Source organism: Suillus plorans (genome assembly GCF_016647745.1).
Source record: "Suillus plorans strain S12 chromosome Unknown HD556scaffold_94, whole genome shotgun sequence".
NCBI lineage: Eukaryota > Fungi > Basidiomycota > Agaricomycetes > Boletales > Suillaceae > Suillus > Suillus plorans.
Window position 1 is genome coordinate 176,319 of NW_024537478.1, and position 12,801 is coordinate 189,119.

The 12,801-nt window shown below is 48.3% G+C and overlaps 2 protein-coding genes across 2 annotated transcripts; both read left to right on the forward strand.

Annotated features, from left to right (window-relative positions):
- Positions 1–413: 413 nt before the first annotated feature.
- Positions 414–2,351, forward strand: HD556DRAFT_1313588 (uncharacterized protein; the record flags this gene model as incomplete). The annotated part of the gene is made up of 4 exons (XM_041300810.1): positions 414–444; positions 498–572; positions 627–698; positions 751–2,351. The coding sequence occupies 4 exons, from the start codon at positions 414–416 to the stop codon at positions 2,349–2,351; spliced, it is 1,779 nt and encodes a 592-aa protein (XP_041153804.1).
- A 3,215-nt stretch (positions 2,352–5,566) lies between these two features.
- Positions 5,567–6,418, forward strand: HD556DRAFT_1248426 (uncharacterized protein; the record flags this gene model as incomplete). Its single annotated transcript, XM_041298772.1, has 2 exons — positions 5,567–5,935; positions 5,987–6,418. 2 exons carry the CDS (start codon positions 5,567–5,569, stop codon positions 6,416–6,418), a joined length of 801 nt encoding a protein of 266 aa, XP_041153805.1.
- Positions 6,419–12,801: the final 6,383 nt, after the last annotated feature.

Sequence of the window (12,801 nt, forward strand, 5' to 3'; positions counted from 1 at the left end):
TCAATATAGATAAATTTCATCGTCATACTCGTCTCCTATGTCAGCCACGTCCTTTGTTTCCTGTGTCAGCGATGTCCTTCATTAGTAACTAACCTCATTTCTACTAAGGTAGGCCGTCATTGATTCCCCTCAAATGGTATCCCTTTGTACCAACGGCTAGGACAAGTGAGCCACTCAGGTGAGTTCTTTGTCTTGATCGTCCGCTTTATATTATAACTTGACGTCGTTTACCTAGTATCCATGTCTCTCACCATCATCTTTGTCTGCCATGATCATCCTTACGTCTATGTGGCTCATGATGTGGCTCCTGGTACTAGGTAGTCTGGTTCCCAAATCTCTGATAAGCCCTCTGTTGATGACCTTTTTTAGGGCCAACCATCATTCGAGTTTTTTGCATCGCCTCGCGTACCTCTATGTGCTTCATGATGTGGCTCCTGTTACTAGGTAATCTGGTTCCCAAATCTCTGATAAGCCCTCCGTTGATGACCTTTTTTTAGGGCAAACCATCATTCGAGTTTTTTGCATCGCCTCGCGTACCTCTATGTGCTTCATGATGTGGCTCCTGTTACTAGGTATTCTGGTTCCCAAATCTCTGATAAGCCCTCCGTTGATGACTTTTTTTTTAGGGCAAACCATCATTCGAGTTTTTTGCACCGCCTCGCGTACCTCTATGTGCTTCATGATGGGGATTCTGTTAGGTAGTCTATTTCCAAATTTTCTGACGAGCCCTACACTGACAAGCTTTTTTAGGCTCCACTGTCGTCCAGTTTTTTCATATCGCCTCGCATACCCGCCTTCAGCGGAGACAAACAGACCTGGTCGCATACCAAGATCTTACCGAGGTCGAAGCTCGCATCAATCAACTCACCGGCGCGGTCCAAGAGCTGAAAGAGACGCGGAACAGCCTCACCCCTCTATTCAAGCTGCCAGTGGAGCTCGTCGTTGTTGTTTTGTCCTTGCTTGTTGTAGGGGATGAGCCAGATGCCTACAGTCTTGTATCTTGCAGCCAAGTGTGCCGTCGGATGCGGCAAATATGCCTGGAGTATCCATCCCTCTGGAGGGATGCTATGAACATGTCGGCCTGTCCCAAATTCATGGAAATGATATTGCAACGCTCGGCGCCTCTTCCTTTCAGTATCGCTATTGATTTTGCGCAGTGGAACGCTGAGGATCTGCAAATGCCGAACTGCGCTACCAATCTGAGCCTCGTAGTTTCCGCTCTTCATCGGCTCAATGATTTTCATATTCATGCGTCACCATCGATTGTCTCCGCAGTGTTATCTCGATTTCCTCACCGTGCTCCCGCATTGGAAACTTTGTACTTGGGAGTATCGCGCATGATGGGCGACTCAGATCACGTCCTGCAAGTACCTGACACCCTTATGATGCTAGATGCGCCATTGCTGCGGAAGCTCTGTTTGTATGGATGCATCTTTTCATGGGACAAGTTCGCTTTCACGAACCTGGTCGAATTACGCGTTGTTGGCTTTCCCGACGAAGTCAAACCATCCCTTACGGCCGTCCTGTCGGTCTTATCGAACCTCCCCCTCCTTCAAACGCTAGTTATGCGCGAGGTCTTGTTGAAACTCGACAACATTCCTGAGCAACATGCCGAGCCAGTGCAGTTACCGTGCCTCCAATCCTTGTGCATTCACTGCCCCGCCATGGATTGTGCAATCTTTCTCGATGCTGTTGCAACGAAGGAGCTCAAAGTTTTGGATCTCGTTTGCCAGGATACCACGCAATATCCAACGGCGGCAGAAATGACAAAATTTTATTCGTCCCTTCGGGTGAAGACAAGGGCTATGGACGTGCGCTCCGTGTCCATGCACTGTGACTTTAATAATATCCGTCTGATCGGCTCGACTTTCACGGACGCCAATTGTGAGGACGTGCAAGCCCTCATCATGGTCGAATTCCACTTCACTCGGATTCAATCTACGGACAACGTAGTACGCAGACTCATTGCCTTTACCAAAGGTATCGCTTCGTCTCAAGTACAATGTGTGCGGTTACATATGGATGCGATATATGAGGCCGATACTGATGATGTATCCTGGCACACCGTATTGTCCCCATTTTCCTCGGTTACTCACCTTCACCTTAGCCAGCCGGTGCGGTTCAAGATCCTGTCATGCTTGCTCACCGATGTCCGTCGGGCTGTCAGGCTGGCCGTCATCGACCCAACACAGTCATTCATCCTCTTACCACTTCTCGCCCTACTAGACACTTCGTCTGAACTTGAAGGAGTGGAAACAGAATTGATACAGCAGCTCTTATATGAGATCAGCGTACAGAGGGGCATATACACGATGGTGTCTAGAGAATCACGTGATCTCACTTTCGATTAGCATTTCCGGGGCAGGCCGGGCGAGCAAGGATTTTCATTCTCTGTGCTATATTACACTGTTCCGAAACACAACTATGTTGCGATGACTCTTAAATTGCTGTTATTACTTCTCCTTCGTAACTCGATCCAGCTTACATAAATTCCGACCTTTGCGCATACCCAGTACGAGTTCGTGCACCTAGGCTTGTCTTTTCTCACTACTAGATCTCATGGCATCCTACAATTTTTGTTTTCAATTAAGAGTACAATATTCCGTGGCACTCTGCCCATGTGAGCACATTTATCAGACAAACGCTACCACTATTCACAGGGCGTCTTTGTGCGATGAGTGTTTAGAAGCCTTCAAGAGTGCGTTGACGAGTCAGCTACGACGCGTCGGATTCGGACCATTCTGACTCACGTCCAGTATAGACAAGAGTCCTTGCGATAGAGATAATGAGAGGGTACGTAAGCTTGACGCTCCAAAGTTTGCACTAATGTTTCTTTTCAGGGTATGCAGCATCGCTGGGCTTGTCCGAAACATATGGGATCGCTATGATGTGTAGCAGCCGGGCTCCAAGGTCTTCAGCTCTCTGATAGTTGCACTGATAGTTGCTCTCATTTGCGGTGGGAAGCTGCTTGCAGATGACATTGCTGCTGCTTTTCATCACAGACATCTTCCGCCGTTCACAGAAAGCGGGTACGCTAATTCTCCTTCGAACTCGTACTATGCTAATCAAAGCCATCGCCTACTGTTCACAGAGCGTAAGCACGCTGGTCCTCCTTCGAGCTCGAGCCATGCCGATTGAAATAATTTCCTACTACTCATAGTGGCGATCCTCCTTCGAGCTCGACCCATGATCGAAGTCGTGGCCCAGGATGCTGCAGCCGGAAATGTTGCTAAGCGTTTCGCCTTTGTTTCGCCCGACCAGTTGCTACTCAGGCGCCTCGTTGCCCTATACGCGTTATGACGTCAGTCCCTAATATTCCTAACCCAAGTTCCGCAAGGGCAAACTGACGCGGTGAAAACGCCAAACGTGCTGCATGAGGCAAACGCAAGGCACGTAAAACGCCACGCGGGAAGAACAGGTTCGGATCAAAATGTGGCGTTGTAGCGGTGTTGACCACGCTCTGGTTCACGAATCCAAGAAAATCGCTAGCTCATTCACTCCGCTACTATCGAATGGAATAGTTCGCTAATATTTCGTCAGGTGTGTTGATATTTTGATCAAATATATATATATGCTAATGTAATTTGTATGCAAGACGATGGCAGGTGAAACCAGTGTAGTCACTCAGAGACTCCGGAATCCGGAATCATGCATGGGAAGTTTTGTTTGACCGTTTAACTCGGTATGGTGTGGCGCTCCACCTTTTCTTTCCATCACTAATCGCTTATCTTTAATCCCTTTCAAGCTTGAACTGCCCTTGCGCCCCGCATAACGCAACCCTTTGTGTAAACGGCAAACGCCTTACATGAAGCGCAAGGCTCCCTTCAAGCGCACACCTTTGTGCTAATGCTATGCCAGCTAAGCCACTCGGAAGCAAAAATCTGTGAGTCTTCAAACGCCGCCGCTCCACCGTCACTGATCACTAATGTTTAATCCCTTTCAAGCTTGACCCGCCCTCGCACCCCGCACAACGTAATCCTTTGTGTAAACGCCGAACGCCGAACACCTTACATGAAGCGCAAGGCTCTCTTCAAATGCACACCTTTGTGCTGATGCCTATGGTGTGTGTCTCTTTCTTTACCATTGTACATGTAATCACGTGCATAATGCCGACAAAGCAACATGCACATATATGCCACTCCATAGCATTGCTAGTGCTCCTTGCTTTCCTCCCCACCATTTGGATACTCCTCCATCCATCTTGGAATACGCAATGGGAAAGAATACCTTTGCAAAGACACAATGGTTCCCCTCCATGTTCTCGTTCAACCGCCCAGGTAAGCATCCAGTAGAACCGGAGAGATGTTTTTAATTGTTTCATAGCGAACCGCATGGCTCGAATCCAAGAGGCTCGTACGTCACGGCTCCCGAACCACCCTGCTGAGGGAACTGCGGATGAAATATTCCCTGATGCAGGTGGCTCTGCTGCTGACCGACAGATCCCAGAGGATGGAGACAACATTTACAACATGGGCCCCGACACGTACATAGCGTCCCACCAGACGCTAAATGATGAAGACCGTGGCGGGTGCATGGATGAGGGCGGTGGGCCCGAAGATGGAGGCAACGTCAGTGATACTGACGCACTGGAGATGGGTCAGGATGATTGCGTTGGCCTGACTGACACACATCAACAGAAACAAATCAATGAATCTGGAGGACTAGTTCTGGTGTCCCGTCAGACCCCCGATGGTCAAGATTGCGCCGGGCACAAGGATGAGAGTAGCGACCCAGACGATGGGGAGGAATGGAATGGATTCGCTGGTGATGAAAAGCACACTGAGATGGATGAGGGCAGTGAAGATGTGGAGATGGACGTTGCGGGTAGCGAGTGTGGCAAAGGCCTTGAAAAGTCGGTAGAGGAAGGGGGCATGGAAGACCTGGTATGTTGCGCTTTGTTTCTTTACAGCTACTGACTATACTCGATGTAGGGGATGGCAGGAATGGAGGAGTTGGCTGAGAGAGGATTTTTGAATAACATGGTTAATTCCACGGTCGTTTCGTTTTACAGCTACTGATGGTTTCCATTATAGGAAGCGGGAGGTTCTACTAAACAAAAGCACTCCAAGCCAACCAAACGCTTTCTACGGCCGTTGAGAGAAAACATTGCAAAGGCAGCCGCAGCAGCTCGGCAGGTGAAGTCATTTCATGTGCACTCGACAGCCTATCATCTGACATATTTTACGTTGATCAAGATGAGGGCGCCTTCCACGGGTACTCCGTCGGCGCCTTCCACGGATACTCCGTCGGCGCCTTCTTCAACCGTGCAACATACGGACCGTCCCAATGGTGATCTTGCCAAGCTTATCTCGGATGCAGTTGGAGAAGCCATGAGAGAAGTATTAGCACGTCTACCTAGAGCGCACACTGCACACAAACCTCGGGCTCGAGACCATGCCCATGATGATGGAATGGAGGCTGACATAGAGGACGATGATGATGATTATCAACCCAAACCGAAGAAGATTAAGGGAAGGCCGAAACGTCGCCCAGGAGCCAAAAATGAATTTCTTGTATGTAGTCTCATCCTCGAAGTTACCTCTCCGAATTGACCTCACTCAAGCGGATGATTCGAGAGCACGGTCTCTTGCTCACGCGCCGCGACACGCCGGACTCTGACTTTTACGATGTGCCGACGCCTGAAGAAGTAGCTGCATATGACCCTACCCAAGGCCCTTGTTGCACAGCGGAACGCTTCCGTATGGACATTCGAGGCTTTCCCAAGAGTGCTTGGAATATCTCTGCAGCTAAAATTTTCGCCTGCAGCTTCCAAGAGGCTCATGCGCAATTCAGAGATAAGGCACAGCGTGAAGTGGAAAGAGCATGGACGACGCACTTGGCCTACCTCAAAAATGTGTACCAGAAGCAGACTTCGAGGGCTCGAGATATCGAAGCTGGCAAACAACGTCGTCGTCGCAAAGAACGTCGAACGCAGGTATATTAATCATTTCATCTCACGTCCCTTGTACTGATCGGACAATGTAAGATGTATTATCGTCGCATGGGTGTTGCTGAAGGCTCCCGTCACCTGCGTAATGATGGACTTGCCATCATCAAAGAGTTGGGGATCGACGGCATGAGCTCGGACGAGTCCGATCATCCACCAGGGAATGGCATTCCTGTCTACCAGGTCCGAATCAAGAAATGGCGTTCGTGCAAGGTAACAGAGATACTGCGAGCGTGCGACGCCCTGCATCTGAGGATGAGATATGGTGGAGACTGGGATGCATCGCCTGGAGCTTGGCCTCACCTTCGCATTCCGTCACTGAAGTACAGCACCAGGGCTGCAGCGTCACAACTTCCTTCCAATTTTTACAGCCTGAATTGGTTCAAATCACTCAATGAGTTTCAGAGAGATGCGCTGCAACCTCGGATCGAGGAATACAGCCTCGAAGTTCCTGAACAGATTGTCAGGTAAGTCTTACTGTGATTCTTGGTGAAGTTCTCCTATTAATAGTTTGATCAGAGAGGTAAAGAAATACGACCTCTCTCTATATGCCATCGTCAGCGGGAAGGCGCGAGCTACCTCAGCTGACGATGAGTGTGACACATTTGGCGTGTAGTTAGAGGGAGACATACGCTGGTCAGTCAAGTAGTTATACTATTTGTGAAGCTCGATAGTGGGAACCATTTTGATATTTTTTCTCTGTCCGAAATACTCAGTCCTCGAAGATATCAATCATGTTTATTTTTGGGGGGCTGAACAGCAATTAAGCATTCACGCGTCAGTTGAACATTGATGCGGCAAGTCTATGAGCGCAAAAGAATGCTACATTTGGATTTGGTACTGGTAAGATTCACGCTTCGATGCAGTTGGATTGTATTCGTACAACTTTGATAGCGCTCGATGCAGTCCTGGTTATCTTGAACCCTCGTGTCGTGACATCCATCTTCACCTTCTCGTACATCCAACGCACCCTCTCATACCTTCAATTCACCCTCTTGTATTGTACTATTATTAGATGGTGGGAGCCTCCGAGCCTCGGTGGGTCTCAGAGCCTGTGGGTTTGTCAGACCCGTGGGAACGCAGGAAAGTGCTGCCAAGGGTGTTGGATCAACGTTTGGCGGCAAGAGCGATCAATTCATATAGTCTGCGCCGGAAAATGTATGATTTTGTGCTGGTTTTTCCCAATCTCTGCTGACGATGCTGTGTAGCTGGAGATATCCTCATTTGGGATCGAGAATCTGGATTATCTTCATCACATCCAGCCTAAGGACCCTGACCAGGATTTGACTTGCATGTCATGCAATAGCCTCGCAGGTGACCCTTTTCCATTTGCCGTAGGCGCGCACGATGACAGTATTCGTATATGGTCAACATTCTTATGTCTCACTCCTCTGACTCCACCCATGATCCACAAGATATAATACCCCGCGAATCGCAATACAGCTACTCTCCTAGAGCCTATTTGTCAGAGACACCTTCGCGGAAGATACGCCACGAAGTCTTGGAGCTGATGGTGCTTCACCACTGTTTGGCCCAATTCCCAAATCATTTCTGGGTAGCACTGGCAAGACGCCGCAATTTTCCTCTCATCCCCGCACACCTTTACATACGGGCCAGATACCTGTCCTTTCTCCTGTCCACCTCCGCCCATCATGACATGGGTCTCGCCACATCAGGCTCGTCTAATGTTAACACGAAGGCTGAATTATGAACCGCTATCTGCTTGCGGTGCCGTGCGTTCATTCTTTTCATGTCGATCTTCTTTAATAATGGAACAATGCACTTTTAACATTCGCGATTTGAATAAATATCACATAGCGGCACAAATATATAGAGAAGTGGCTACCCTGCACATTGAGTTTTAAGCAGTTGTACAAGTTGTGCAAATGGATCTGTATCATGATATTATCGATATCAGACAGCCTGCCAGATGTGCGACACACGCTGCCCAGCAAGGTTTTGAATCCCGCTGTGTACCGCTTTTCTCTTGTCATTCGTTCAATTATGTAACTAGCACTCATCTAGTCACAAAGGGAACTCTATGGGCTGTAGACGACAACAATATAAACGACAAACGATCCTTAATAAACGCCATCATATTTACAACTCTTTGTATGTCCTCCATATATAAGTTGCCAGGCTCACTGTCACTCTTGTCACTCGCTAACCCTGAACTCCTTAATAGACCTCCTCTGATGAAGGAACCTCGCACACCTGCTACTCTTCGAGTGCCTTCTCGAAGACAACATCCTCGTCTACTCCTTGAGCGCGATGTGAGTATGATTGATGTCAGTGCGTTACATTTGATTGAACATTACCTGCATCAGGATATACACATCATGCGGCAGACTTTCTCAGCAGAACACCAGCTCTTCAAGGCACGACGACAAGCGCCGGCAGTGGCCAGGTCAGGCGCGCAGAGTCTTACATGCCGCAGTAAGCTTGTTTTAATTGTTTCAAAATTTAGGTACTCCAGTTATGCAAGTTTGAATCTATTGGATTTTGTCAGCAAGAAAATACAGAGAGCGCCTACTATGTACGGATGCCGCCATAATCTGTCTTGAAGTCTCTGACCCGCATGATTATCAGAGGACCCAAACGGCGTCCTGTACCAGCAACACTCGATGTAACACCAACCCTGGACATAACACCAATCCTGGACATTTCAGGACCGGTATCACAGTCTGAGAGCCTGCCGTCGGTTGACACGATGCATCCGATTGATAAGGTTCCCCCACAAACCCCCCCCGACTCGGACGCTCCGGCACTTGATTCTCTATCAGTCAGTCGTCCGCAAGTCAATTCTCAACAAGTTAAGTCGCCATCTCCTGCGCCATCTCCCTCAGACGAACGCGGCGTGTTGGCAGAGAACGAACCCATCATCCAACGCAAGACGAAGAGCATCAGGTCTCGCTCGGACCGCGTCACCTGGTACCATACATGCTCTCGCAGCACGATGTCAGCACCCTCCACCTCGCCCCTTTTGTATAGTCATGAACTGTGCCGTGGCGACTTGCGCCTCCACAAGTCGCAAAAAGATGGACAGATTCAAACTTGGGTATGGGACGGGATGCAGTGGATAGGGATCGAACATGGGGATCCACATCTTAATTTACCTGGATACCGACTGAAATTGGTAGGCGAAGAACCGAGCTGGGTAACCAGAAAAACTGCGGTCGATGACATGGGTAGAGCAAAACGGGCGGCCAGTACAGCTCAGTCATAAATTTCGTAATTCAGTAGCTGCAAAACCCACCTCCACAAGGGAGCACATTCTTTACTATTTTCATTCTTGAAGTGATATACTATACTATGTTTTATCCAATGTATCTAACATATATAAGCACGAATAGCGGCCGGCTCGGTGTCAATTGCACCCTGTCATGCTGTGCTGCTCATGATCATTTTGCGTGCCCTCCCTCCTTTTGACCTCCAAGTTGCTCTTCCATTTTGTTTCACGACATTATCAGCCATACATCGATACCATCTACACCTTCCAGCATGCCATACAACACTGACTTGCTCCTTTTTGTTCTTTCGTTCCAGTGCTAAATGGCGACCACCTGTACTTTTTATGAATTGGTCGCTATCCAAAATGGATCTAGGTATCATGACAATACGATAATAAAAACTACAGCTATATCGTTCTAACGACCACGAATCTCATGATTGGCTCCGCAGTGACCGATGATGGCACTCCTACTCACACTTCACCTCTATATGCAAACGATATTCACTGTCCTCCTGTTGCCCGCCGTTGTCTCACCTTCCCCATGCTATTTTCACAGGAACCAATAAAACCTCTCAGTGACAGCAATCGTGTGTTGCCTATTCTCATCGTGGCTGTGAAACTGACATTAACGAAGCTCTCCGCACATGCTGCCTAATGGGCTCGCGCTTGCCTCGAACGTGCTTTCTTCTTTCCACAAAACCTATTTTGCGACGAATTCAACGATAAAATTATAAACACTAGCTGGCGACTCGGACTACCGCGAGTACGCTCTACGTGGTCGATTTGTCAAAATCCAACTGCTCAAGAACCACTGTATTCCACGAATCATGTTTTATTCTCATCCTTACTGCTCCTGTTGGACAGTGAAACGCAAACAGAGGTCACCGCTTGTATAAGTATGTGTTGGATGCTCATGTTTATTGCTACGTCATTCGGTCACTGACTTTCGGTAAGCTGATATTTGGCATTTTTCTAAGCCACGTTACCACGTGCCTTCATCCTATTGGGGCATAATCCTCACCTATGTTAACCCAGAGACTCCGGAATCCGGAATCATGCATGGGAAGTTTTGTTTGACCGTTTAACTCGGTATGGTGTGGCGCTCCACCTTTTCTTTCCATCACTAATCGCTTATCTTTAATCCCTTTCAAGCTTGAACTGCCCTTGCGCCCCGCATAACGCAACCCTTTGTGTAAACGGCAAACGCCTTACATGAAGCGCAAGGCTCCCTTCAAGCGCACACCTTTGTGCTGAATGCTATGCCAGCTAAGCCACTCGGAAGCAAAAATCTGTGAGTCTTCAAGCTTCAAACGCCACCGCTCCACCTTTTCTTTCCATCACTAATGTTTAATCCCTTTCAAGCTTGACCCGCCCTCGCACTCCGCACAACGTAACCCTTTGTGTAAACGCCAAACGCCGAACGCCTTACATGAAGCGCAAGGCTTCCTTCACATGCACCCGGTTGTAGACTTCAAGAATCACTCGCCTTACATCATTAAATTCTTTCAGTCCATTCTTGCTCTTTCTTGTATTGTTCCGAAAATGTATTTTGTTTGCGTCAAATGAACAACAAATGGTAGGAGTCGTATGCCAGTTGGGTCGACATCTCCCAAGATGATATTAAAGACTCGAGGAAGATCGCGCTACACAACAGCAAAGGGCAGATTAACCGAAAGACGACCCCGCTTTTGGAGGTGAAACGACATAGGAATGGCGCATGCAGCTTTACGTGAACACAATGAGAAATCCACTATCGTCGATTCGTTCGAGGTGCCCCCAGGTGCTCTCCAGGTGTGCATGGTTGCGGAATTCAGACAGGGCTCATTTGTTCCGAGTTGTCCGAGGGACAAAGAAGTTGCACATTGTAAGGCGAAGACCAAAGGTAAGGTTGTGAATTGTTTTCATTGGCTGATCGGAAAATCATTTATCGCACGAGTACCGCTGTTCCTGGATCATCGGATGGAGTCTCATCGGACCACACTAACGCTGGACAAACGACAGCCCTTTTAAATCTGGAGTCTTTCACTAGAATTTCCCGGTTACCGTTATCATGGCAGGCAGCAGTGTCGCTTTTAGCTGTGCACATGTGTACCAAGCAACGACCGCTTTATGGCTCTACAGTACAAAGACGTTACCCCTCTCAGAAGGTCACAAAGAAACCGCCACCGTGACTATATATAGTTATGTTGTGATTCCTCAAGCTTCAAGCTTCAAGCCCGTCAATGACTGCATACATCCATACTCGCACCCTCAGTGAGGGGCACAGTGACAGCATTAACTCCCTTGCTTTTTCTCGTTGCGGAAAGTATCTCGCCAGTGGCAGTGACGATAAATGTGTCATCATATGGAGGCTGGATGATGGCTCCATCTTGTACCGCCTTCTTCTCGATTCCTCAGTGACTGTCGTATTCTGGCATCCAGCACTGAGAGATACTGTTATAATTGGGTGTGAGGACGGTAATCTGTGTCAACTGAGACATTTGCAGATCGTAAGTCTTCTATAGCGTCGCCGAGGAGTGCTAATCTCATATCATTGCAATCCAAGGACGATTTCTCCCGCAAAGATTTTGACCTAGGAGTCGACGGGCCTGTACACTGCTTGGAGTATGATACGGATACCAGATGTTTTGCACTTAGCATTGGCCATCACGTCTACATCGCGCATGAGTCTCGCGAGTGCCAGTTCCTTGCTTCACGTTCTACCTGATTCTTATGTTTGGCAGCCAGCGGGTTAGGAGTCTCATTCAAGGTCCCTCAACCGTCGGAGGAATCAACTGGTGACAACGCCCAACCCGTTCGAGCAAGAGGGCTTCATTTTCACAAGAACGGAACAACATCAATGCTAATTGTATCATACCTCCATCACGGAGTCATGTGGGTGCTCTGTCATCACGCTCTTCTTCGCTTGGAGTTGAATGACTTTCAGCGCATGGGATGTTAAGCGCATGACTTGTTTGTGGAGGATTTGGTCCCGGGATGCACCGTTAATGTAGGCGGTGTTGCACAATTTCCATAGTGGGATGCTCATGCTAATCTATAACTTTCCAGTGGGAGCTCTGCTGCCTCTCCGGAGATCAAGGCTCTCATCGTCCAGACCATGCATAAAGGTCTTTTCATGTATCTGATTGGCGGCAGTAGGCCATCACGGGGTTTTGTTGTACCTGGGAGGCCTAATGAAAAGGGTCGCCCACTTCAGGTACGGTTCCTTGAAGGAGGTTCAAAGGTAATCTGCGGCAGCAACACTGGGGAGGTTCGAATGTGGGAGACCTCATCCGGAGAAGTTTTTCAGAACCTTCCTCATGGCGGTATGTTCCATATGAAATTTTCGTTGGTTCATGGCTTAACGTGGCTTAACAAGATGTCATCATTCAAAGCCTGGCAGTACGTTCCTCAGCAAAACTGGCTTAGCAATCCCTGAACCATGTGTTGTCCCTGAAGTGCTTTCAAGGCCATTACAGTTACATTGCTGCAGCTTCTTCTCAGAAAGGTCAGAAGTCGTATATACAGATCTGGCGTGCCAAAACGGGTGGGAGGTTTTTGTTTTTGTGTTTTTTTACAACTCATATCGGAAATGACTCATCAGGTACTAGTTCATCAGCAAACGCGAGCTCGATGATTCGCA